The 27966-nt window shown below is 38.0% G+C and overlaps 1 protein-coding gene across 8 annotated transcripts in view; it reads left to right on the top strand.

Moving 5' to 3' along the window:
* The first annotated feature begins 567 nt into the window (after positions 1-567).
* The window catches only part of RNF19A (ring finger protein 19A, RBR E3 ubiquitin protein ligase), a 93330-nt gene continuing 65931 nt past the window's right edge, over positions 568-27966 (top strand). For 4 of the 8 annotated variants that reach the window (XR_004071179.3, XM_063709410.1, XM_055348129.2 and 1 more), the window contains exons 1-2: positions 617-874; positions 22387-23153. Coding sequence is in view for 7 of the 8 variants with exons in the window: in XM_063709410.1 (XP_063565480.1) it covers positions 22480-23153 (674 nt within the window). In the remaining variant the exon portion in view is untranslated. Of the gene's footprint in view, positions 1419-6902; positions 10132-22386; positions 23154-27966 lie in introns of those variants that run through there. The other 4 variants (XM_004047371.4, XM_063709409.1, XM_019032402.4 and 1 more) reach the window with 4 other exon arrangements.

The following is a 27966-nucleotide window of genomic DNA, read 5'->3' as shown; positions in this document are numbered from 1 at the left end:
TACTCTCCAAACCCTCACGTAGGCTTGCTATTGTGGCTAAGTACTGTTCCTAACAGCCTCTGCAAAGACAGGTCCACTAAGAGGGCGGCTGCAGACGCACAGAGTGCAGCCGTCCTCTGAGAAAGGACATTTCCTCGCCGAGAGCTGCAACATCCCGGCACTTCCCTCCCTCGGCCTGCCAATCTAGCAGGTGAACCCTGAGAACACAAAGGAATGAATAATGCCGGGCAAACTGCCAAGAGCCAGGGTCGCCGAGGCTGGCAACTCCCTTCAACCGGGCGCAGCTCCAGCCACCCCGACCTGTCCTTGGAGGAGACGCTCTCTGGGCCACGGAGAACCGGCCAGGGAGACACCGGCCCCACTGCCCGGCGCGCTCGAGGCGAAGTCCCCTCCGCCAGGGACAGGCGTGGGGGCCGCAGTCGAGGCCACCCGGGTGCAGCGGGGCGGCTCCTGCGCGGGCGCGGAACGAACGTGCGCAAGGGAGCAACCGCGTCCAAAGCCGCCCGCAGCGGGCCCGGTGGGCGTGACGCCATGACGCACAGCACGCGGGCGGCGCGCCGGGGCGGGGCGGGGCGGCCGGGGGCGGGAGGAAGAAGTGGGAGGAGGAGGAGGGGAAAGCGGGGGCTGCGGGAGGGGGAGGTGGTAGTTGCGGCGCTGGTTCCCGGGAGCAGCCGTCGAGCCACAACTGCGGAGGAGGAGTTCGGGAAAGCAGCCGTCGGGACTCCTCCCCTCCGTCGTCTCCGCCCCGGTTGAGAGGCGCCTCGGCGCATCGGAGGGACCCTCCCCCGCGCTTCCTCAGGCTGCTGTCGCCGCTGCTGGGAGATGGGCCTACTCGCCCGCCACCCTGCGCTGCCGCCGCTCTGAGGAGTTAAAGGTACGGGCGGGCACCCGGAGGAGCTTGCGCCCCGGAGCGGGAGAGAAGGGGCGGCTCTCGCTTACGACCCAGGGAGCTCTGGCTGGGCCGCAGCCCTAGCGACCCTGCCCGGGACAGAAATGGATTCGGAAGTCCGGTGGGAAAGGCGTCTCCTCCAGTGTCCAGCGTGGGCTCGGGGCCGTGGCCGGCTTAGGGGGTCAGGCCTCGGGCAGCTCCGGGTCCCCTACCCGGCCCAGGCGCGGGGGCCGAGGTGGAGCGTGGGATCCGCCCCAAGCCCTGTCCTCCTGGTGCCTGTGCGGCCGGCCCGGCGATATTGTGACGGGCCGAGGCGGCGCTCCCCTCGAGCTGTCTCCTGCCCCTAAAGCGGGGGAGACCCAAGGGCGGTTGCCGCGGGGAGGCGGCGGGGGCGGAACGCATTCCTGACGGGTGAAATCGGCTCTAACGGGACCGATTTCCGGGCCTCGCTGCAAATTTGGAGCCGGGACATCGCCCCGCAAGCCGTGCTGCCTGGGGCCCTAGGGAGGGGAGCTGTGTTCCGAGGAAGGTTAGTCCGGGACTGCTACCACCTCCTTCAAAAGCAAAAATTACACATCACACCAAAATGGTGTAGCCTTGGGGTGAAGTATGTGTTAACGGGGGTCTTCCGGGATTGTCTCCCCGTGCTAAGCCTTTAGGGTGTTCCCAGCCCTCGCCCGGCAAGTAATACTACTACTATGAATTTTCAGTTTTTCTTATCTGGGTTTCGCTCTGCAGTTGCTCTTTTTTTCCCATTTCCATTAATGGGAAGAAGAAAAAGAAGTTTAGGGTTCATTAACCCCGCGACAAGGGCAGTAAATAAAAAGAGGGAAGAGAGTGGTTAAGGCTATATATGGGAGAGAGAAACGTTTAATTTTTTCCCATTGGCCCTTGGAGATATAAATACACGAACGATGCTTTACTCTGCTTAATGTTTACTGTCCACAGTGTTGCAGAATGTTCTGTTGGGGTGACGTTAGAAAAGACGGCGTTTAAGTGCCGTTGCAATTTTCAAACCTAGATGTTGGCTAGAAATGCTAATTTTAAGTGTTAGTAAACAGTAGAGGCTTAAAGCAGCCCTTTCCTTTGATCGGTTGTCTTAAATTGTGATCTTTACATTCCACTTTTTTTTTTTTAAAGAACATGGTTCTTTTCATTTTTTTAAAATATCTTTTCTTATTTTAACCTAGATTCATTGAGTTTTGGTTGTTTGAAGTCTGACGGTTTGCCTAAGTTTTGTTTTCAGTTTTGCCATTACCCGTCTTAATACACATTTTACCACTTCTGTTTATAATGCAAGCCATTACCCTATTTGCCTGTTTATGCTTCTTTAGCACTGACTGATCTGAATTGAGTTAAAATGTAAATACTTTTCTATTTAGAAAATGGCGATGATCGTATTTTCAAATGTTCTTTCCTTGTTACAGTTTCATGGTAAAAATTTAGAATTGTCTTGGGACTTAATAAACCAAATTATGCTAAAAAAAACTTTTAAAATTTGTTAGTTTAATGCCCTGCTTAATGTTCTTTTCTTTTAAATTACTGTATAAAATTTAACTGAAGTTTAAATTTTACATGTCCATGGAAAATATTTTAATGTCATCGCAAGGTGTCTTTGAGGAAAAAATTACAGTTGGCAACTAATGTTAGTGTATTTTTTTCACTATCTTAGCTTCCAGGAGATTCCAGTAAGATTAATTTTTAAAACTGCAGCATCATTTTAGGAGTTGAAGCACAACCCAATTCTTAGTACCAAATAGTGGCCACTGGAAATTTTGTTTTCTCATTTAGGGGATGCCTCAGTTGATCAGTAGACTTAATATAAAGAACTGTCCATACTGTCAACCAGTGTTGGGATTTTTAAACAAATTTTGGTGATTTCTTGAGTTTTTGATGTATTTTGCTTGACTGAAACTTATTTTCTGCCTAACACACGAGAGGTGCTAAGATTCCTATTTTTAAAGATACTTCATTCAAGAAAATGGATGAATAAATACTTAGCATCTTGGTGGAAAGTAAATGCACTTCCCAAATTTGAATATAAGTGAAGTCTTAAAGCAGTATGTTTGCAGTTGAGGATGTAAGACACTTGGGTCACCTCTATTTTATTGGGGTTGGATTGAAGGATACTATTTGTTATGGGGTTGTTTAGAATTAAATATGGGTAATTAAAAGCAAACTTTTTGTTTTAGCTATTTGAAATAATCACTTGTATATTATGGAAGATTCTGACACCCCCTCCCCACCACGGTTTTTTTTTTGTTGCAGCAGTTTGTATCTTGAACACTTATTTAGATTTATATAGAAATTTTTTGGTTTCAGATTATTTCTCCCCCTTCTCCAACACATATAGTTTGTTGTTGTCGTTTTTAATCTACAGGGCACAGATGGTTGAGATATGTAGTTTTCTGTAATTTCCAAGTAGGGAAAAGAAGGCAAAATATTTGTGATAACATGTAAAAGTCCCTAGTCAAGTGCTGGGCGCAGAGTAAGCTGGAGATAAATTTTGTTATATTAATATTTACATCTGAATTGCTCACTTATATCTTCTCTACTCGGGTTATATAGGAAGTCTTAGGGAATTGTTATTCGTTTTTCTAACGTCATTAATAAGTGAAAACTGACTGTCAAATGCAGGCTGGTTTTGTGCTGAACTAATAAGCTTATGATATTTTAACATTCTTTGCCAAGATAAAAATTAGGCCACCTTGGGCAAAAGCCCAAAGTAAAGTTGAATTTCTAAATTTACATTTCATTGCATATTGCATTGTATTTGGCAAACTAGCACATCATAGCAAAATGGTAGTTTAATTTAGATTGTCTGAAAGGACCCATGATTATATATGGAGTAGTACTTCAGCTTAAAAGCTATTTATCAACATATTCATCTTACTACTTACGGAGAATAGCTAAATTTTTCTTTACTTAGGAATTTTTTTTCTCCAACTAGGAGTAATTATGAATTTTCTTTTTTTAAGTCATGCCAGTTCTTTGTTAGTAGATAGAAGATGTCTAACATTGAAACAACTCATTTACTTAACCATACCTGCACAGCTAAAGACTAAGGGATAATATTTCCTTGCTGAACATACCTGTATTTCAGATGGTGGTAGGCTTCAACCAAACAGGCAGTGAAATCACTTTGGGTGTTTAAAACTTGTGTATTTCATTTGTTTCTCAAAAGTTATCATATGTCAGTGATACTTTCTATATCAAAGTGGAAAAAGTAACACTTCTTGATAAAGTAGGTTTTGCTTGCATTGCTCTCTTTATCACTGTCATTAACACCTGAAGAATTATTTTTATTGATAACTTTTTTAAAAAGCTATGCCATTAGCCTTAAAACCATTATGTAGTCTTATCCTATTGATGTTATCTAGTATTTTATTTTATAAATCATTTACTAAAGAATTACTGTTAATTTGTTTTAGAAGTCCTATTAGGAAAGGTTTTGTTACATGAAACTCTCAATATGACAGAAGTGTTCAGTTGTTTTAACTCTCAAATAAGTTTGTGCATTGAATTCTGAAGCAAAAATCCTGCTCAGAAATCACCTTAGCTTGTTTACGCCCAAAAGAAACTTCGAAACTGAGTCTTTGATTCAAAAAACTGGAGTTGGCCCCATGAAATTATGTATACTTAGCATTTTTAACTTCTGTCCTGTTGGGGAGACCCCTGAGGATAAAAATAGTCCTTATGATTTGAATAGCAGGCAGGTTGCCAATTGAAGAGACTTTGGTAGAAGTGAGCCATAAGGAGGAAGCCAGAGTTGTTAGAGGGAAGGAGCAAGAAACCGGGAGAAGCTTTTGGGAATGTGATGATGTTAGGTTTCCAGATAAATATTATATAACGCATTAATATAAATATTGTATCACAAAAATAAGCTCATTATCATGAATCTGTTGATTTATATTTTGTGATTTCTAAGTCACGTATTGGTATTTGCCCCTGAAAATGGTAAGGTATTCTAAATTAAGTTATTCTAATGCATAATCACAAATGAGACTATGTGAAATGTGCTGAAGTATAGGAGCTAATGCAAGCTCTGTGATGGCAGGGACCATTTTCTTTGTTCACTCTTCAAGTCTCAGCACTTAGCATAAGCCTGACAATAAAAGATGTCGAATAAGTATTTGCTAATAGAATTAAAGTATCTACAATCTAAGGTATTTATTTTATAACTATCTCTTCAGCAGTGTTGTCCAATAGAAATACAATGTGAGCCACAAATATAATTTAAAATTTTCTAGTGCCACATTAAAGAAGTAAAAGGAAACAGGCAAAATTAGTTTTCATAATGCATTTAAGCCAATAGATCCAAAAGATTATCATGAGTGACTTTACATACTTTTATTCATATTGGACAGCGTAGCTCTAGGGGCGTTTTGTATGACATGTTTCTTTCTGCAGAACTTGTCTTTTTGTAGTCTTTTTCTAACTGATTGATGTGTCTTTTGAGGCCAAATACAGAATTGCATACACCTTCGAATTGGAGTTATTGAGTTGGATTGAAAGTCAGGCTACCTGTCTTCTCTCAGTTTTACATCTCCCCACAAAATGACTTTGTGCGTTACTGTCTTTTCCCATGTATAATCCTGTAATCCCAGCAGTTTGGGGAGCTGAGGCAGGCAGATCATTTGAGGTCGGGCAAGACTAGCCTGACCAACATGGTGAAACCCTGCCTCTACTAAAAAATACAAAAATTCGCTGGGCTTGGTGGCAGGCACCTGTCATGCCAGCTACTAGGGAGGCTGAGGCAGGAGAATTGCTTGAACTTGGGAGGTAGAGGTTGCAGTGAGCTGAGATTGTGCCACTGTACTCCAGCCTGAGCAACAGAGCAAGACACCATCTCTAAAATAAAATAAGGAAGGATATTCATCATCTTTTTCATTGGATTAGTATAAGTTAATTATGCCTTTGAAACATTCTGGGCTACTCAGACAAGACTGTTATAAAAGAGATCCTCTAATTATTAGTAACTAGTCAGAGCAAGGCTCAGTGTAAAAAACAGGATAGAAGTTCACATGAGACTGGTGCATATAGAATGTACTGTTACCTCCCACATTGGAATCAGTAACAATAAATCAATACAAGATGCTCTTAAATAGAATCAGGAGAGGCGACTAGGTTGGTTTGAGCACCAGATTTTAAACCTCTCATCTATTTAATATTGCCTGAACAAATCTGTTTTTCAGTTTTTGTATGGAATAAATGGGACTTTTTATATAGGCATCCTTAAATAAAATCATGAAATAAGGTCATTTGGAAAGTGGGGGTGGGAACTGGTAAGTAGTGTGAGTGCGTAAGTGGGGAAAATAAAGTAACCATTTAGAAAAGCCTATTATCTTAGGGTGTATGATGTATATAGTACAATGACTGTAATTCTTTTATCCAAAGCAAGGGTGGCAGTGGTTACCTGGTAGGCAGTTGAGACTTCTGGTTGTATACATAGCCATATCAAATAGATTTCTCCTTATAGCCATACCCTTTAATATAAAACCAACTTTTGTCAGGCATGGTGACTCATGCTTGTAATTCCAGCACTTTGGGAGGCCAAGGTGGGCAAATCACCTGAGGTTAGGAGTTCGAGACCAGCCTGGCCAACATGGTGAAACCCTGTCTCTACTAAAAATACAAAAAAAAATCTACCTAGGTGTGGTGGTGGGCACCTGCAGTTCCAGCTACTTAGGAGGCTGAGGCAGGAGAATTGCTCCAACCTGAGAGGTGGAGGTTATAGTGAGCTGAGATTGCGACATTGCACTCCAGGCAGGGTGACAAGCAAATCTGTGTCTCAAAAATAAAAATAAATAAATAAATAAAAACTTTTTTTTTGGAGACAGAGTTTCACGCTGTCACCCAGGCTGGAGTGCAGTGACGCAATCTTGGCTTACTGCACCCTCCGCCTCCCAGGTTGAAACGATTCTCATTCCTCAGCCTGCCAGTAGCTGGGATTACAGGCACCTGCCACCACACCCAGCTAATCATTTTTTTTTTTTTTTTTTTTTTTTACAAGAGGCGAGGTTTTGCCATGTTGGCCAGGCTGATTTCGAACTCTTGGACTCAAGTGATCCGCCCACGTCAGCCTTCCAAAGTGCTGGGATTACAGGCGTGAGCCACTGCACCTGGCCCATTTTTAAAATTATGCACAAACGTTAAATATCCTTTAGATTTTTGCATAATTTAGCATACCTTACTGATGTCCTTAGCAAAAATTTCCAGAACCATATTTTAGTGCGTTGCATGGTAACCCCACAAAAGATATGTTCATGTCCTAATCCCCAGAATCTGCAAATGTTATTTGGAAAAAGGGGTTTTGCAGATGTAATTAAGTTAAGAATCTTGAGATAAGATCATCCTGGATTATCCAGGTAGCCTCAAAATCAAGTGACAAGTGTCTTTGTAAGGGACAAGTAGACACATTACAGAGAAGACGACACGCAGAAAAGGAGGAAGCAGTGTGCTCATGGAGGCAGAGATTGGAGTGATGTAACCGCAAGCCAAGGAATGCTTATAGTCACCAGAAGCTGGAAGAGTCAAAGGACAGATTCTCCCCTCGAGCCCCAGTGGGAGCACGGCCCAGCTGGATTTTGGACTTCTGGCCTCCAGAACTGTAAGAGAAATGTCCATTGTCTTAAGCCAACCAGTTTGTGGTAGTTTGTTACAGCAGCCACAGGAAACTACTATACAGTCAAAAGTCTTCAGTAAACCAAAAATCTCTAATTATCGTTGTTTTATATCATGTGCTATGACGATCAGAGACTAAACAGCCCTTTCGTTAGAATTCTAATTCTGAGAAATATCAGAGGAAGTGTTTTAATACCCTCCAGTCTCAACAGGAATCGATTATATCTTATAAGATACATTTTGTTATTTTTGCTTGTATCGTTTCTTTCTTCTCCTAACTTGCTCCTTCTTTGCTCTTTGTATACTTTTTAAGATGTAGTTGACATGGGGGAGGGGAATGAGTAAAACACTAGTAGGATAGACCAACAGGTTTTGTCTTCTTTAAAGTGTAATTCCTCCATGATCCCCCTTCCACCTTTTCTGTCTCCTTTACTGGATTCGCCTCTTCTCCCCTACGTCTTAATGTTGGGATGCTACAGGCCTCATTCCCTACTCTTTAGTATTTACTTTTTGGTGATTTCATCTGTGTTCACGATTTTACATACCATCCAAATAACAGCAACTCCAAAATTTACATCTCTAGGCTTTACTTTTTTCCTAAACTCTGGGCTTGTCAAACGGGTGTTTGGATATACATCTCCACCTAGGTATAAGAGATATCTCAAGTATAAATGTCTAAAAATGAACTTCTGGTCTTGGCTCACTCTTAAAACTTGTGTTTCATAGCCTTCCCCATTTCAGTTGATAGCAGTTTCAGCCTTCTGATTAATCAGGCCAAATCCTCTTGTAATCCATCAGGAAATCCTTACAGTTTTACCTTCAAAACATGTCCTCAACACCTTCACTGATGTGCCATCGTCATCTTTCTCATAGATTAATTCAGTAGTCTTTAAACTGTTCTCTGTGCTACCATCCTTGATACCTCCCCATCTGTTCACAACACTTGAATGATCCTTTTAAACTTAGATTTTAAACTATCTCTGTCACTTTAGAAACCCAAGTTTCCCTGTCTCACTTAGAATAAAAGCCAAAGTACTTACAGTGGCCTTAACCCCACACAACCTGGCATTCTCATGTATCTCAGATAGTCTTTGCCTTGCTCATTTATTTTCAGCCATATTAGGGCCTCCTGGCTATTCCTTGAGCATACCAGACACATTCCTCCCTTAAGGGCTTTGCAGTGGCTGTTCTGTGCCTTGGATGCTCTTTCCCCAGATTTCCACATAGCTAACACCTCCTTTACCTCCTTCAGGTCTCTGCTAAATGCCACCCTTTCAATGAGACTGTGATCACCCTGTTTAAAATAGTAATCAACACCACACATACACTGATCTCTTTTGCTCTGCCTAACTTTTTTCCCCACCTTCTAGTAAAGAATAATATTAAAATATTTAGACGATATTTAGAAAATTGTAAACTTGTATATAAGAGCATGGAGTAACTTTTAGTAATGCTTATTTATAGTTACTGACCTAGAATGATTGTGGAGATAAGATAGGAGTTGGGGCTTGAAAGAGGAGTAGGACTAGCAGTGAAGATGGAAAAGAATACTCCAGGCAGAGACAAAGGCGTAGGAAAATTCATAGAGGTGAAACTATGTATGTTTTGTTAAGATATTTAACAGATAGGTCAGTTGGCTAAAGTGTGGGGTTTTTATGTAGAACAGTGAGAAACTGAGGTTGCACTGTGGAGGGCTTTTAATGCCACAGGAAGCTTGAAATTTATTCTTCATCTCGGGGAAACCAGTGGAAATTTGTAAGCAGACTTTAACAAAGAGGATAATGTGGTAATTTGGATACCAGGTGATTAATGAAGGCCTAGTCTAGGCAGTAAGATAGTAGAAAGAATGCTGAGCCTTTAGCTCTGCCACGTTAGCTGTGTGGGTAAGTCACATCTCTAGACCAGTGCTGTGCAATAGAACTTTCTGTGGTGAAGGAAATGTTCTAGACCTGTTCAGTCCAATATGGTAGCCAATAGCAACCTATGGTTGTAGAGCATTTGAAATGTGACTAGCACAACTGAGGAACTAAAATTTAATTTTAATTTAAATAGCCTCATGGGACTAGTGGTGATACGTCGAACCTACTAGCTCTAAATTCAGTTTTCTCACTTACAAAATAGGTTAGATTAGAATGCTAGAGTCACTAGAAGGATAGGTTTCACAGCCACATAAAGTTGGTGCAGCCTCTTGAGAAGAGCAAGTAAGTACATGAGCACAGGGACCTTTACATGACTAGTTTTTTTGTCTGTGTGAAATAGGTCCAGAATTTGTAGCCTTTTCACTCTTTGTATCTTCTTGACTTACTTAAAAGACTCACTCTGTTTTTTGATGGCTACTTTTTCAAATTAGTCTTTGGATTACTGTCTCCCAGGATTTGACTAGTTAAATATCTGATACATCTAATTTAATAGTCTGTTTTAGAATTGTAGTTAAACTGATTATGTTGCTTTTGTTTTTTTATTTTTTAATTTTTTTCTATTTCATTTTTTTCAGAGACAGGGCCTCACTGTGTCACCCAGTGTGGAATACAGTGGTGTGATCATAGCTCACTGCAGCCTGGAATTCCTGGGCTCAAGCAGCCCTGCCACCTCAGCCTCCCAAGTAGCTAGGACTACAGGTGTGTACCACCACACCCAGCTAATTTGTGTAGTTTTTGTAGAGATGGGTTTCACCTTGATGCCCAGGCTGCTCTTGAACTCCTAAGCTCAAGTAATCTGCCTGCCTTGTCCTCCCAAAGCGCTGGGATTGCAAGCATGAGCCACCATACCATGCCCAGCTGATTTTGTTGCTTTTGAATTCTCAATAAGAAAACCGTAACAGAGATAAACCTTTATGATTGTTTACCTGCTGTGTAATTATTACCTAGATTTTTCTGTCTTTAGAAAATACTCCCTTTTCTTTCCTTATACCGTTAGTAATATTTCCTTTGTACGTGAGTTTTTAATCTCATTTTCGGGAGACTTGTGTAAAGAGAAGCTAATTTGAATACTACATACCCAAAGGGAAACAGACACATTTTGCTTATTGTGCCTCTTGGTTCCCAAGAGATATTATTCCATCTGAGAATTACCTTATAGTTTGAAGAAAATTTTAAAACTAAGTTCTAGGATCTCTACCAAACACCTCTTACAGATTGCACTCTATCTCCTATGTACATATATCATTCAATTACATGCGCACACAATGATTTAGCTAACCAGAGGTCTTCCGTCCCCCTTACTCGTGGTGTCCTTTAGGAGAAAGAGACAAATGAGCTTCCAAAATTGGAGAGGTGGGATGCTACTGTTATCAATAATTTGTATGGAGTTGAGGGATTTCCAGAGAAAGTGGTTAGGATAAGATTAGTCCAAACACTTAATACTTTTTTTTTTCTTTTTTTTATTTTGAGACAGAGTTTTGCTCTTGTCACCCGGGCTGGAGTGCAATGGCACAATCTTGGCTTACTCAACCTCCACCTCCTGGGTTCAAGCAGTTTTTCTGCCTCGGCTTCCCAAGTAGCTGGGATTAAAGGCATGTGCCACCACGCCCAGCTAATTTTGTATTTCTAGTAGAGACAGTGTTTCACCATGTTGGCCAGGCTGGTCTTGAACTACTGAGCTCAGGTGATCTGCCCACCTTGGTCTCCCAAAGCGCCGGGATTACAGGCGTGAGCCACCGCATCCGGTCCAAACACTTAATACTTCTAATTGTCCAAATAGTAGAATCACATTAATCATGAGACTTGGTAAAATTCACTTTGACACTGAATTTACTAAGAAGAGTATACTAATACTTGGGAGAATTTGGAGACATTTTGTAAAGAACAGAAACAACAATTATTTGTTTATCCTAGAAAATTGTAATCATCTACTTAACCTAGAGTATTCTGTATATTAAAACTGCCTATATATTTGTATATTATTATCATAGTCTTTTGGAACTAAGGGACCCTAGACATCATCTGGTCTTAATCACCTTACTTTTCGAATATGGAAATTAAAATTCAAAAACATAGGTAAACTTGGTTAAGATCTAATACTAGGTTAGTGTTTCCCTTCTGTTGAGAACCAAGAGACACAGTAAGCAAAATGTGTCTGTTTTCCTTTGGATATGCAGCATTCAAATTAGTCTCTCTTCAGCAATGTGTGTTTTAACCAGTTGAAGGAAATTTTTGACAGGTATCTTTTTAAAACCTATTTAAAAACTTACATGTCTCTGGGCACTTGATCATACCTGGCATTTTGCACTCTGATTTCCCTGTGGTTTCCCTAATGGTGTATTGTTTGCGCTTCTTGTCGAAGAGGGCCTGGAATAAGCTAACCAAAATGTGTTTTATTGGAGAAATTGAATGAGTAATGCTTTATTCCTTTCTGCAGCAGCTTACTTTTTGTAATAACTTGAGTAGTGAATATTACTTGTAATGAGTATTATTAAAACCACAAAGCACCATTTTATTCTTCTCCCAATCAAATATGGACTTAAACAGGTAGATGTGGCAGGTGCGTGTTTGTGAAGCTGTTTAAGAAATAACTCTTTTGGGAGGCTTTGTGGCTTATGGGAATAGCTTATTCTGAACTTTGAGTTTCTGTTTCTGAGAGATTATAGAAACTATCTTAAGGCTAGAACCCAAGAGAGTATATCTGGGTCTTGGTAAGCATTTACTTTCTAAAGAACTTGTTGGAAACTGATACTCACCTACACTAATGATATGTTGAATTATCCCCATCTCCCTCATTTATAAGTAGTTGAATTAAAAATATTCATTCCATTTTTAATATTAGACCACTTGAGGTAGGTTTGTACTAGCTGTACATTATTTATATAATTTACCTTTGAGAAATTCGTGTACTTTAATAATGTATTCCAAACTCCCAAGTGCCTATTCATTAGGGAAGCCATTTCAGAGCCAAGCATTTGTTTTTATTTCTAACCTAATGTGTAATAAGTGTTTTTTTTGTTTTTTTGTTTTTTTGTTTTACCCAATACATGGTAAATTTAGATACATTTGTGCTATCTTCTCAGATGAGTATACTTACAGGTAATATTTAAGTGATTATATGTACCATACCCTTTACTGAATTCTTGATGTGTTATTTTATTTGATCTTTATAATCTATGGACTATAGGTACTGTAATTCACATTTTATAGTTGAAGAAACTGAGTCTTAGTAATTTAACCCAATGTCACATAGTTAATGTAAGTTTCAGAGGCTGAACTTGAACTCAAGATATCCTGACTCCAAAGTGCATGCTTTACTCACTCAACAAAATATACTCTATCACTACCCCATATTTGTATAGCATTTAAAAAACCTTTCCCCCCAAGCTAATCTAAATTTTGTTACCTCATCTTATTATATTTTCCAGCTTTAAGGTGAGTAAGATAGATAATTGTATCTGTAACAGAAAACCCAAAATCTCATGGTGGAACACAATAACAATTTATTTCTCACTCACACAAAGAACCATGTGTAGTACTCAGGTATCCAGATTCTTTCCATCTTGTGACTCCTCTGTCCTCTAAGTTCTGCCTCACTAGAATTACTCCATTCAGCCAGTCATTGTGTGAAGAGAAAGAGAGCTTGAAGGTTTTTTTCAGGGATGATTTAGAGGTCAGTCCTTGAAAGGGCATACATTATTATAGTCAGATTACATTGGCCAGGACTAATAATGTGGCCACACTTAGCCATAAGTGGAATGGGAAAATGTAGTCCTGCTTTGTGCTCAGAAGGAAAATGAAGCAGATGAGCATGTAACAGCATCTCTGCCACAATAGTATTTTCCCCATTTTACAGATGATACAGAGAGGTCCTTTCTGAACAAAAGGCATAAAACCACTTGGTAGAGATCATAGAACCTAGGTTACCTTAGATCTGCCTATTATGTGCTCACGCGTCTAAGGACACATTGAAATAATTGAAAGGTATTTAGATTGTATGTCTAGTACCATTGCTTTCTTTCACATTGGGCATTAAATGTCTTCATCTCTTCATGTCTGTTATTAATACACTTTAAATAGATTATTAATTGACTTACCTCATAAGGAATAATCAACTTTAAAATTTTTTCAGTGGTAATTGCCATTTTAAGTAAAGATGACACAATAGCATTATAATATCTTTATGGATATATTTATGGTCACCTTCCCTTTGAATATACAATATTGATTAACCTTTGTTTGTATGATTTTTGTTTTCAATACATGTGATGGGTTACTGTGGGCCGGCCATCTATCCACATAATGTTTATTCTTGTGTGATGAATCGGAGACTTTGTTTAGCCATGAAAGTTGTTTTTTAACCTTCCCAAAAACTTAACTCTTGTGGAAAGAGTTGCAACTTCAACTGGAATACTTCTAATGGAATAGAAGTATTTTCTAACTGAGCTTATAATTGGTACAGCTATGAATGCTGTACTAATAATGTAAATCAGCGAGAGTAGGAAGGATTTACAGAAACTGTTAACTTTTACTGGCAAGCTAAATCTGACATCTCAGCATTAACAGTTAACCTTTCATTGTACTTTAGACTCCTTGGAGAATGTGTTGAAAGCTGTGGATCTATCCTGTGCCTAGAATATATATATATATTCACAAATTAACATACACTTTTGAGATTTCATGGATTTCTCTGAAGCCAGTCCATGCATTAGCTGTTATTTTAAGCATTTTTATTTTTTTCTAAAAATGTGCTTGTTATATTTTTACTTTACTAGGCTGTAGAAAGAGATGTTTAATAAATACTATTACCTGGGCAGTAAGAATAATGCCCAGAGGCTGGTCGTGGTGGCTTACGCCTGTAATCCCAGCACTTGGGGAGGCAGAGGCAGGAAAATCACTTGAGGCCAGGAGTTCAAGACCAGCCTGGCCAACATGGTGAAACCCCGTCTCTACTAAAAATACAAAAATTAGCCAGGCATGGTGGCACGTGCCTGTAGTCACAGCTACTAGGGAGGCTGAGGCACAAGAATCGCTTGAACTCAGGAGGCAGAGGGTGCAGTGAGCTGAGATTATGCCACTGCACTCTAGCCTAGCAACAGATTGAGACTCCGTCTCAAAAAAGAAAAAAAGAAAAAAAAGAATAATGCCCAGAGAATGCTTTGCTGCTTGGTATCCGAATTTGGTAGTTATGTTGGGGAATCAATTTATTAGAGGAAAATAATGACATTTCTAAATTTGAGGTTCATAAGCAAGTCTTATAAGTAAGCATAGATCATGAATGGCATAACTTAAAAATAACATTTAAATGTGATTTTTTAGTAATAGCAAACTTTATTATAATGAACTTCAGTGATTTCTCTCTGTTAAGAGAAAGTGATATATGAGAATCTAGTTTAATGCCTCAAACTTCTCTTAATGATATGATTCAGATTTATAAAAACTCTATTTACTTTGGGCCAAAATTAGCTTGGGTAGAAATACATCATTTCTAGTAGATCACTTTAAGTTATAGTCTGATCAAAGGACGGCTTATGATAATTATCTATTTTTTGGTAGTCAGCTACTACATTAAATTGTACATAGCCATATTTAAATTTGATGAGATGGTGTTTGCAACACTACATATAGTAAATGCTGCACAAAGACAGATACTTCCCTTTTTTCATTGCCTTAGGAACGTTTATGTAGCACCAGAGGCTGAGCAGATCCAAAATAGTGAGTCTAGGGTTGAGGATTTCCCCACCTTTTATCTGCTAATATTGGTTCCTAAAGTTATGCCCAGTGAGCAAAATGAATATTCTGTATACTAGATAATTTGGTTAGATAAATAGTGATTTCTTTTGTGCAACTTAAATTGTCTACCAAAATGTTTGGGTATTAGAAAACCATTGTAACTACGAAAAATAGACTGCTGTCAAAAGTATCTAAAGTCTACTAGGAAGAAAGCTTTAAAATGGATTTTGATAAATACTAGTTTCAGTTATGGGACTACCATATATGTCCAAATAAAAATCAATTTTTTTCTTTAAAATTATGCTTAGAAAAGAGGGAGTTACTTATTAAAATTTAGATCCTTGCAAAGTCATTCATGTTACTCTTTGGAGAAGATATCATCTGAAGTATCTGTTCAATGCTTAAATGTACTGGAATGAAAGTTCCACAGAATAGGGACCTTGTCTATTTTGTTCACTATCCAGCACTTACAAGAGTATCTGGCACATGATAGGCACTGAACATATTTGTTGAAAGAATAAATGAATTAATACTTACACAGGTTACTTGGAGCAAGTAAGGCAAAAAGTTTAACACATTTAGTCATTCGTTGAAGACCTTACAGTTCCAGGTATTGAATAATGCAAGAAAATCTTTTAAAGGATCGTTTTAAAAAAGCAGTCTAGTAAGCAGTTATATTGTGGAGATCGTGGATGCATAAGTAGGCTAAAATTTCCTGTGACAACATCCTGTATAGATTCAAGAATACTGTATCTCAAAGCCTAGATGAAGATATCCTTTGGAAAACTGCAAGATGTTTTCCTTAAAAAATTTATACATCTTTCCCCCTAAAGAAAAGTCTATGTAGTGTAGGGCAGCTGAAAGTCAAGCAGAAAATCAGAGTCTTACTGGCTTGAAGTATCAGGGGATGGAGTTAAGTGGCCAGAAATAGGATAAATCGCAGAAAGGAGGGAGTTATAGTAAGTAACTTCCAAAAATCTGTGGGTAAACTCCCTTCAGATATCTAGATGTCCCCTAGAACTGTGCTTGGGAGATTCCAAGGAGTTCAGTGGAAAACAACAGCTGGCAGGCAGAAAAATCTAAATAGAGATTTTAGCTAATGGCTTCTGCAGGGGTGACAGAATTTGGTGTTTGATTCCCAGCAAGATAGAAGGGATTGGTAAACATGGGTGCTTTCCACAGATCTACTCTAAAAGAGCATAAAACCAAGCTTTCAGAAGTTCAAGTTGACTAGCCAGTGACTTAATTGCCCAGTATAATAAAAGTCCTCACTCTTCAGGAGAAGACAAGAGACTACAGAGCCTCTATAAGATATCCACAATATCCAGTTTATAATAAGCAATTACTAGACATGTAAAAAAGCAGGAAAATATGCTTCATTCCATGTCAAGACTCCCTCAAAAATAGGTAGACTCTGCAATTAGCAGAATTAGCAGACAGACTTTATAGCAACTGCAGTGTTTTAAGGACTTAAAGGGGGAAATATCATAATGACTGAACATGTGGGTAGTCTCATCAGAGAAATGGAAACTATGAAAAAGAACAATAGATGTTATAGAACCAAAAAGTACAATATCTAAAATGAAAATTTCACTGGATGGATTTAACAGCAGATTGGAGATGGCAGAAGAAAAAGTTGATTAAATTGAAGATAAATCAATAGAAATTTGCCAGTCTACCGAACGAAGAAAAAAAGATTACAAAAAAGAACAGTGCCTCAGTTGCCCCTGGGACAAAAATCAAACTGACATACAAATAATTAGAATTCCAGGAGTGGGAAGAGAGAGAGAGACAGTGTGGTAAAAAATACTTAAAGAAATAATTTCCCCCGAATTCCTGTATTTGGTTTAAATCAACTTCAAATTCAAGAAGTTCAGTGAACCCCAAGCAGGATACAGACAAGGAAAACCACATCTAGGCACATCTTTATCAAACTGCTGAACATCCAAGATAGAAAACAATGTTGAATGCAAGCAAAGGAAAAAAAGACATATTATGTACAGGGGAATTAAAATATCAGGAAAGATGACTTGTCAGAAACGATGGAGGCCAGAAGACAGTGTAATAACCTATTTTAAGTCCTGAAAGGATAAAGATATCAACCTGGAGTTCTGTATTCAGCAAAAATATCCATAAAACATGAAGGTGAAATAACATTTTTTTTCCCCAGATAAAAGTTGAAAGAATTCATTGCTAGGAGACCTGCATATCAAAAAATGCTAATGGAAGTTCTTGAGGCTGAAGATACATGACACCAGATGAAAAGTGGATCCACAAGAACAGGGCTCCCCAACCCTTGGGCCACAGTGTGTGGCCTGTTAGGAACTGGGCCACCCAGCAGGAGGCGAGCAGCCGTGAGCATTATTGCCTGAGCTCCACCTCCTGTCAGATCAGTGGCAACAATGATTTCTCGTAGGAGTATTGCGAACTGCACTCGAGGGATCTAGATGGCACACTCCATATGAGAATATAATGCCTGATGAAACCATCCCTGCTCCCACCCCCCACCTCCATCTGTGGAAAAATTGTCTTTTATGAAATTGGTCCTGGTACCAAAAAGTTTGGGCACCACTGCACAAGAAAGATTGAAAAGTACCAGAAAGTAAATATGTAACAATTAGGTTTCATCCTCCAAAAGAAGACTTTGTAAGCTTATAGAGCAATGGAATAATTTATAAATAAATAAATAGATGTCTCAAAAATAAGAAATTAAAAAATTAAATCAGTATGTATGTAGGGGGTGGGGCATGGAGGAAAGATCATTATTCAGTAACTGGTGTTGAGGTAACTGGCTAGCCATTTAGAAAACAAATTTTGATCTCTACTTATTCATAAACTATCAAATTACCAGTAGAAAACGTGAAGGGATTTTAAAAATATAATCTTAGAGTGGGCAAGGCTTTCTAAGGCTGATGTAGAAGTCAAAAGTCAGAAAGATATGTGAATTTGAGCACGTTAAAAACTTTTGAAATTTCTACATTGGAAAATTGCCATGTAGTCAAATACAATTTATACGTACGCACACACACACACACCCCCATATGATAGCAAGCCTCTTTATTAAATAGAACTATGTCTTACACATCAGTAAGGAAAAGTGCTGCAGCAGGATATGAACATGTGCCTAGTTCACAGAAAGTGAAATGTAAATGACTTGTAGTGAGACAATACTAAAAATATCTTTGCCATCAAAGCAAATGTTCCTCGTGGATTCCCAATCTCACATGCAAATACTTAGCCATTAAAATTAAATTTGTTTTCTTTATTCTTTATTATCTTCTCAACATAAACATGTGCTGAAGTTTAATAGCCTGTTATTCTTTTGTAATACAGAATACAGCATTTAACATAGTCTTTTTTATTTGTCTTCTTTATTGACACTTTCACTTGAGTATAGAATAGCTTTAAGCTTCTGTAGTGACCAAGTTAGTGATCAGTAGAAACTGCTGGGAATTATCTGTACCTATTCCGTCTTTACTTGAAAAAAAAAAAAAAAAAAAGACTTAGTCCTCTTTCTGTTCTCTTCAACAGTGCTAGTAAATATTGTCACATGCTGTTTTTATTGCATGCTTATTTTAAAAGTACCATACATCTGGATGTCAGACATCTAAAAAACAAATTAAAATTAGAAGACATAGGTACACTGCTCTTACATTTAGTATTTTGACCATCAGCACAAAATTACTGGATTTTCTCCATATTTTAAGCTGTTTGAGAAGTGACAGAAGAAACCTAATTTTAGCTGAATAACAGAAGCAAAAACTGTTATTTGACCATGTAGTAGGTTTTCCTGTTGGGAAGTAAGTGTTTTCTGTGTATGCAAACTTTTTGCCCTGCCTTCTTCATTTCCAGAATACCTTTCTAATGATGTGTAAATCATTTAGGCACATAGGTGGCTATTAGATGCTGCTGAAGTGTTTATGGTTAGATGTTTATTGGTGGGATATTATAAATGTATAATTCTTGAAGTTGTAGTGTCAGGATACTTAACATGTTTTACGATTCCTGAAGCACTTCTGAAGGTAAAAGGTTCTTGTCTTTCCACAGTTAAAAAACTGGATGTAGTAAGGCCGTATGGCTTAAGGATCACAGAGTAATAGCAACTGAAAAGCATCATTCATTCATTTAATACTAAGCACTTGCTATAAGGTACACATTTTGTAAAGCACTTAGGTTATCTTACATTCCATTTCAGCTAACATTTAGTACGGTGCCGGGTTTGTTAGGCAGGTTTAATGCGTGTCAATTTCACATTATTCTTAGAACATCTATTTGAGGTGAGTGGTATCATCCATATTTTGTGGTCCTGATCACTGATTCAGGAATATATCTTACCTAGGATATGATAACAAAAAATAGCTGAGCCAGGTCTTTTGACTCCCAAGTTCTCTTCTTTATACATACAATACTGGATGTTTTTTGTTTGCATGTCCAGATCTACTCTCATTCAGCCTTCTCTACCCTGCTCTGTGCCCCAGGAGGTTGACCTCTAAGGACTGCCTTAGAGGCAGTTGGCTTCTGGTTGGATTTACCCAGTGTGAGGCACTGGCAGGATATTGGAGAACCAAAGAAATGAAACATCTGTGTTTAGGTACACAGATATCATTGTGTTGCAAATGCCTCCAGTATTCACTACAGTAACATACTGTACAGGTTTGTAGCCTAGGAGCAATAATCTATACAGTATACCCTAGGTGTGTAATAGACTATAACATCTAGGTTTGTGTAAGTGTGCTCTGTGATCACACGACAAAATCACCTGACACATTTCTCAGAATGTATCCCGATCATTAAGTGATGCATAACTGTATTTGTATAGATTGAGCTCTCTGACTGTTCCTTATCTATCCTGTGTTTGTGAAGGGAAATATAAACCGAGGGACATGAGGTGAAGTTTGTTTGAGTGAAATGTTTTTCCAGAGAACATATGTTAATTAGGAGGTCAGCCATAGGAGGAAAAAAACACATAGAAAAAGCCACATTAATCATGAGTTTCTGGGTCGTGTATGTATTACAAAGTGAACATACCTTTGTAACCACTATGCATACTGCACATATTAAGAAAGTTTGGCTGGGCACTGTGGCTGACGTCTATAATCCCAGCACTTTGGGAGGCCAAGGCGGGCGGATCACTTGAGCTCAGGAGTTCGAGGCCAGCCTGACCAACATGGTGAAACCTTGTCTCTACTAAAAACACAAAAATTAGCCAGCATGGTGGCGCATGCCTGTAATCCCAGCTGAGGCAGGAGAATTGCTTGAACCCGAAAGGTGGAGGCTGCAGTGAGCCGAGATTGCTTCACTGCACTCCAGCCTGGGCAACAGACACAGACGGTGTCTCAAAAAAACAAAAAAAGTTCCCTTTGTGCCTCACCACAAAATGTAGCCACAATCCTGACTCCTAACATTGTACATTAATTCTCTCTGTTTGGAACTTTTTATAAATAGAATTATACCACATACTCTTTTGTATGAGAGTCCTGTCTTGTGTGTAGCAGTATTTTGTTCCTTTTCATTGCTTCATTGCTTTAGAGTGTGAATATACCACAAATTATGTATTCATTCTACAGTTGATAAAATTATGGGTTGTTTCCAATATTTTGAATATTATTACTAATGCTATTGTGAGCATTGTTAAGTATGTCTTTTAATGTATGTGTACATTCATTTTTCTTACGCGTTCCTTTCTAGGAGTAAAATTGTTGGGTAATAGGGTATCTCTGTGTTCCAATTTGATAGATATTGTTAAACAGTTTTCCAAAGTAATTGTGCCATTTTACACTCCCACGAGTAGTGTAAGAGAGTTCCTATTCTTCCACATCCTTGCTAACACTTGGAAATGTCAGTCTTTTAATTTTAGCCATCCTATTAGGTGTGTTGTCTCTGAATGTGGCATTAATGTGTTTTTTCCTGATGACTGATGACGTTGAGCACTTTTCATATCCTTTTGTGAAATGCCTGTTAAGTCCCCTGCCCGTTTTTCTATTGGATTGTCTATGTTTTCTTATTGATTTGTAAGCATTCTTTACATAGTCTGGGCACTGTGCGTTTATTAGTTATATGTGGCAAAAGTCTCCTCCCATACCCTTAATACTGTCTGTTGATTTTATTCTAGTCCAGTTTATCAGTCTTTTATTTTATGGTTGGTATTCTTGTATGTTCTGTTTAAGAATTTTTTCACAGAAATAGTCTCTTTTGTCTCCTAGAAGCTTTATATTTAGATCTGTAAACCATCTGTAATTGATTTTCACACATGGGTTAGCCATCCATCCATCAAGTTTCTTTTCTCAGGTGGATAACCAGTAGACATAGTATTTTTCTTTTTTTAAAGGCCATTTATTCTCAGTTCTCAGCAACATCACCTTTGTCATAAATCAAGTGTCATATACATATATATGACTTTTTTTTTTTTTTTTTTTTTGAGATGGAGTCTCGCACTGTTGCTCAGGGTGGAGTGCAGCGGCACAATCTCTGCTCACTGCAAGCTCCACTTCCCGGGTTCACGCCATTCTCCTGCCTCAGCCTCCCGAATAGCTGGGACTACAGGGGCCCGCCACCACACCTGGCTAGTTTTTTGTATTTTTAAAAGAGACAGGGTTTCACTGTGTTATCCAGGATGGTGTCAATCTCCTGACCTTGTGATCCGCCCATCTCGGCCTCCCAAAGTGCTGGGATTACAGGCGTGAGCCACCGCGCCTGGCCTATATGGGACTTTTTCTTGACTACTTTTTGTTCCACTGGTCTTTGTATTCATCCTTATGGCATAGCACACTATGTTAATTACTGTAACTTTATAATAAGTCATTATATCTGGCGGTGTTAGAGCCCTTTCTCTACTTTGTTCTGCAAGATTGTGTAAGCTATTCTTAGCCCTTTGTATTTGCATGTATACTTGATGGTCAGTTATAAACAACAACAAAAAGACCTGCTAAAGGCAGTGAGAAATCATTGAAGTCAGAGTGATAATGACCAGAAGTTTTTTCTCATAATAATTAGGTCAGCTCAAATCTAGAATCTTTTATTAAGATTAAAGAATGCCCTTGTTGTTATTTCAGCATTAGTCTTGTAGTTTCTTATAGACTATTTAATAAATTGGCCTTGTTAAAAAAAACAACTACTACTAATGGTTAAGAAACATACTTGTTTGATATTTCGTATTTATAAAAATATACAAACTAAGAATACAATTAAATGATCTTGATTTTTTTATTTTTTATTTTTCAGAACATCCATGATAGCAGTCTTCTGTAAATCGAACTTTTCAAGAATTCTCTGAAGGAACCAAGTAGGATATTCTTACATCATGACTTAATGTGAATGCAAGAACAAGAAATAGGTTTTATCTCTAAATATAATGAAGGGCTGTGTGTAAACACTGACCCTGTCTCAATTCTAACAAGCATTTTAGACATGAGTTTACATCGGCAAATGGGTTCAGATCGAGATCTTCAGTCCTCTGCTTCATCTGTGAGCTTGCCTTCAGTCAAAAAGGCACCCAAAAAAAGAAGAATTTCAATAGGCTCCCTGTTTCGGAGGAAAAAAGATAACAAACGTAAATCAAGGGAGCTAAATGGCGGGGTGGATGGAATTGCAAGTATTGAAAGTATACATTCTGAAATGTGTACTGATAAGAACTCCATTTTCTCTACAAATACCTCTTCTGACAATGGATTAACTTCCATCAGCAAACAAATTGGAGACTTCATAGAGTGCCCTTTGTGCCTTTTGCGGCATTCTAAAGACAGATTTCCTGATATAATGACTTGTCATCACAGATCTTGTGTGGATTGCTTACGACAATATTTAAGGATAGAAATCTCTGAAAGCAGAGTTAATATTAGTTGCCCAGAATGTACTGAACGGTTTAATCCCCATGATATTCGCTTGATATTAAGTGATGATGTCTTGATGGAAAAATACGAAGAATTTATGCTTAGACGGTGGCTTGTTGCAGATCCTGATTGTAGGTGGTGTCCAGCTCCAGACTGTGGGTAAGAAGATAATGTTTGATTTTTCTTGAGTTAATTTTTTTCTCTGTGGATAAAATAATTTGCTATTACTCAAAAGAAAAATTTTTACATGCTGGAGAATTCATTCAACAGACATGTTGAGTGCACACCATATGTCAGGCACTATGCTAGGTGTTAAAGGCAGTGATCTTATCTTACTCATTTCTATATCGTCTCTGCATTACATACTCACTGAGCACTTTTAGAAGAAAAGGGTAAGGTGGTAGAGTACAGGATCTAGTTGTATACAAAATTGGTTTTCTCATCCATTTGGAGAATTTTTATTTTGGAATAACAGATGAAATGATCAGGGTTGTTTGTGATGAGGGGGTTATTTGTGGTCATAAATTCAAATGACCTTCTTCTTTATTTTTTTTCTCTTTGTTGACATGTTTCTCATATGAGATAAATGGCCCTTTTGAAAGGTACCTACCTTAGCATGTGCCACAGTATGATGTGTTCATGTTGATATACATAAGCATTTGCTAGTCTCAAGTTCTAGGGGTTATGTAATATTGGATTTGCCTCAAGTTTTTGAATTACACATACCATATTCTCAACATTTAAAATAAAATAATTTTGCTTATATATTTGATTATTATGTTGGTGAGCAGCTCCTGTTTATAGAGTATTTATTGTGTACAGTTGTCAGAATTAGGGAAACAGTAGTCATATACTATTCAGGAATAGTAAAAGCCACAAACAATTAATGTGATACGTAGCATACTATTAGTAAACCAGAGATTATAATAAGGTTTGGAGAAACCTAGAACTTCCAAGATTATCTGGGTATAATCTCAGAGGCAAGACTGGGATGTGAGTTTCATTTATCAAATTACAATTTCAAGACTCATTACCTGAATCAAATCCACTATTTAAAAGTTTCTTGAGTAGTGAATTTTCAGATCGCGTCTAACCTACATTCCATAATTTTAAATGAGAAAAGTAGTGTTTCCTGCCTGTGCAAATCCCAATTTTCCCAGGTATCACTAACACTTTACCATCCACCAAGGATTTCTATGTAATATACAACATTTAAAAATTACCTAATTAATATTTTATGAATTAGTTGTATGTAGGATTCAGATATTATTCATTATTAGATTTGAATTATGCTGTCCTATACTGCAGGGAGCTTGTACTGTAATATAGACAACAACAAAATATGTTATGGATGCTGTCTAAACTGGGCCAAGGTTAGCTGTGTTTCCAGGTGTAATAGCAGAAGCAAACTCTGGGACGTATGCAGGGCTAAATTTTCAAGAAAAAGATGGGAAGAAAATAGGAATAATGAACAGTAGCTTTAAATAACTTGAGCAGAAGACAGTATTCTGACAGAAAAACAGCTTAGATACGATTGAATAGCCCTTGATCCCATGGACTGACCCCTGCATAACGTTTTCACAGGTGCAAGTGTGCATTTCCACTGGTGCACATGTGCAAGTTATACTCTTGAAATTAGAGTAGATTTCAAGTAGGATAGCAAATTTTAGTTTTAAAAAAACTTTTTGTGAGTCATTATAACAAATACTCCCATAGCAAGAGTTCAGGTACTGAGGAATATGTCTATGTTATGTTTCATCTACAGAAAGAGTGTGATTTTTCTGTCTATCCTTCATAGAACCCCAGGGTGCAAGAGGTGCTTCATACATTCCTCTAAATTTTTAATAGCTTAAAAAAAAATCTACAACTGGGCGTGGTGGCTCATTCCTGTAATCCCAGCACTTTGGGAGGCCAAGATGGGAAGGTAACTTGAACCCATGAGGTCGAGGCTGCAGTGAGCCGTGATTGCGCCACTATACTCCAGCCTGGGCAACAGAGCAAAGCCCTGTCTTAAAAAAAAAAAAAAGAAATTCTGACAATGATAAAGGAAAAGGAGACTTAAGTTGTCACAGCCTTTGGCCAGGAGATATTAAGACAATAAATTCAGGGACACAAACCTTCTGGTCACTTAATTGCTGTATATTATCTTGTACTAGGTTGATTGGTAATGTCATCATAATATATAGTTAATACTAGCAACCTAATTGAACACAATAGGCAGGGCTAAAGCAAATTATAATTTGTATAAGAGCTTGATTTTAGGGGAAACATGCCAAACCAACTGGAAAAGAATTGATTATTCAACATATAGAATTATGAAAATTAGTTATTTGAGGGGGAAAACATTAGATTGTCACCACATATATTAAAATCAAAACAGATTACAGAGGTGTAGGTTATATAAATAAAAGGAAAAAATTAGAAGAAAATATAGGTGAATGATTAACCTACTGCCACATTGTGTATTAAAATTGAACACACATTTATTCTACAACTGAGAATTTCAACTCCTAGGTAAGTACTGTAGAGAAAATCTTTACTTGTGTACCAGGAGATTTGTACAGGGATGTTCCACAATAACAACAACAAAAAAAGTTCATTAACAGTAGAATAGATAAATATATTTAGTTTATTGGTTACCTCTTGAGAGTAGGAAGAGGGGATGTGAACTTCAGGGGGTAACCAAGTTACTTCTAAAGCCACTGATAAATAAAGGTTCTGATTTCCAGTTCATGCTTAGTATACTGATACAATTTTTAATAGCACTACATTTCTTTCTCAAGTGTTCCAATTTAGATTGTGAGTTAATGATCATCCTGCTGATAATGTTCTTAACTTCAGTGGTAGATACAGGAGTATTATTTTACTATTCTTTATAAACCTTTTTTATATGTGATATTTCTTAATAAAAATAATTTTTTTCAGAAACTCATACTTTGGGATATTTTGGCACATTTTCTTCTCATTGAGACTTCATTGTTAAAAAGTAAAATGGCTCAGTATTAATATTTTAGAGGTGATAATTCAAATGTTAACTCAAATATAAAATATCATAAAATAATAGAAACACTTGCTTTACTAGACTCTGTTAGTATGAAAACAACCACGTGATTATTGTATAAATTTGACAAATAATTGTCCGTGATTAATTTGGCCATACATTAATTTTTGGTGTTATTGGTTGTCATAGTCTTACCCACAAAGGACAGAGGAAAAAAAGTCACAGAGATTACTTTTGTGTATTTTATTTTATATTTGACTTATACTGCTCTGTTAGTTGTTATGGTCGTATTTCACATACTTGGTGATGTAGGTTTTATTATGATTGTGTTTTGAAGAAAATGTCACCCAATAATATAAAATTTGTATGTATACTTCATAGGATACTACACAAGCCCTCATTAAAAGTTAGCTTTACTTATTATGAGCTGTAAATACCTGATTTTGAGTCCCTATCCTATCTTGTTGTTATAAGGATTAAGTGAGATCTTTAATGCTATTACTAGCAAAATTCCTAGCACACAGTAAGCTTGTCATTGCTCTTACTTATTATTCTTCATCTCTATTTCCAAAGTTTTGCTTTTTTTTTTAAATCAGATAATCATTCAAATATTTAATGCACCTATGTACCAGGAGCTGGAGGTTTATTAATGAACACAAGACAAAAATCCCTGACCTATTGAAGCTTACTGAAGCCTTTGAAACACACAGAGGACCCCCCTTTTTAAAAACTAAAACCCCGTTTTTTATTTAAATCTGGCATAAGAAATATTGGTAAATTTCTGAATATTTGATTTTTATAAAAATGTTTAGCCACGGTGCCAGGACCATAGGCATATATGTAGTATTTAACCCTTTTATTATATAACACACTTGAAAGGTTATTTTCCAGAAATGCTAGATGTGAAATTATGAATTTTTTCTTTTGCATTTGTTATTTATAGGTATGGCCATTTTCTGTATCTGACATTAATTTTACTTAAACATACAGTTTAACACACCTTGAGAAATACCGTCCTTACCACAGAGTAGAAAAGAGTTCTACCTGACCTGGTTTCCCTTTAAGATCTCTTGGGGTTTCTGACCTAATATTCTTTCCACTCTTTTGAGGGCTAGGACTGATCATACTTGTTTGAAGGACGGTATTTCTAAAAATCCCACTTGAGGAGGGGCCCAGGGGACCAAATTTGAGTGCTGTGATTTAACCAGAGTAAGTCTAGCTAGTCAGCTTCTAGAACATGCCAGTCCTCACAGGTTCAGAGAAAAATCCAGCCATAGTTAGGGAGAAAAATTGGGGGAGGGATCCCAGTGTGCAAGGAGGAGAAGCATAGAAGCTGCCTTGAATAAAAATATCTGATTACCCTCTGCCTTGGAGTCCTAGTTTGTACATTGTCTAGGCAGATGAGCAAAAAGTTGTTGTTTTAGTTTCTATCACCTGTTTCAGTTGGCTAAGGCCATGTTTCAGTTGGCTAAGGCCACCCTGCTACCAGCGCGCATCATCCCTGTCATCCCATGTGAGTTCTTCTGACTTTGCTGGGGAGCTTTGAATATACAAGAACATTTATTATACTGGGACATAATTAATGATTTATTGTCTCTGAGCCTCCCAAGGATCCTCCAGAAAAGTTCCTTTTTGTTTTTGGAACCACAGGCTAACCTCATGCTCAATAAAAAATTGTTCAATGAACCAGCCTGACTGTATGCTACTAACATAACGCATATACATTTGGGTAATGTGATCAACTATAATTGGCTTTGTGTAAGCTTCAAGCTGGTTTGCTATGACATTTAAATGGCTTTCAATGATAACTTACTCTGGTGGAGAATATTGTTCTTAATGGATTAAAAAAAATAGGGCCATAGACTTAGGGACTAAATAACATGTATTTTTAGAATTCTAATTAATGTCTGTGTAACTCATTCTCATCCTACAAAGATGTGTTTTAGCTATACCTTGACTATCTTTTGACAT

The sequence above is a fragment of the Gorilla gorilla genome, chromosome 7, assembly GCF_029281585.2.
Source record: "Gorilla gorilla gorilla isolate KB3781 chromosome 7, NHGRI_mGorGor1-v2.1_pri, whole genome shotgun sequence".
NCBI lineage: Eukaryota > Metazoa > Chordata > Mammalia > Primates > Hominidae > Gorilla > Gorilla gorilla.
This window is presented reverse-complemented; position numbering and strand designations above follow the sequence as displayed.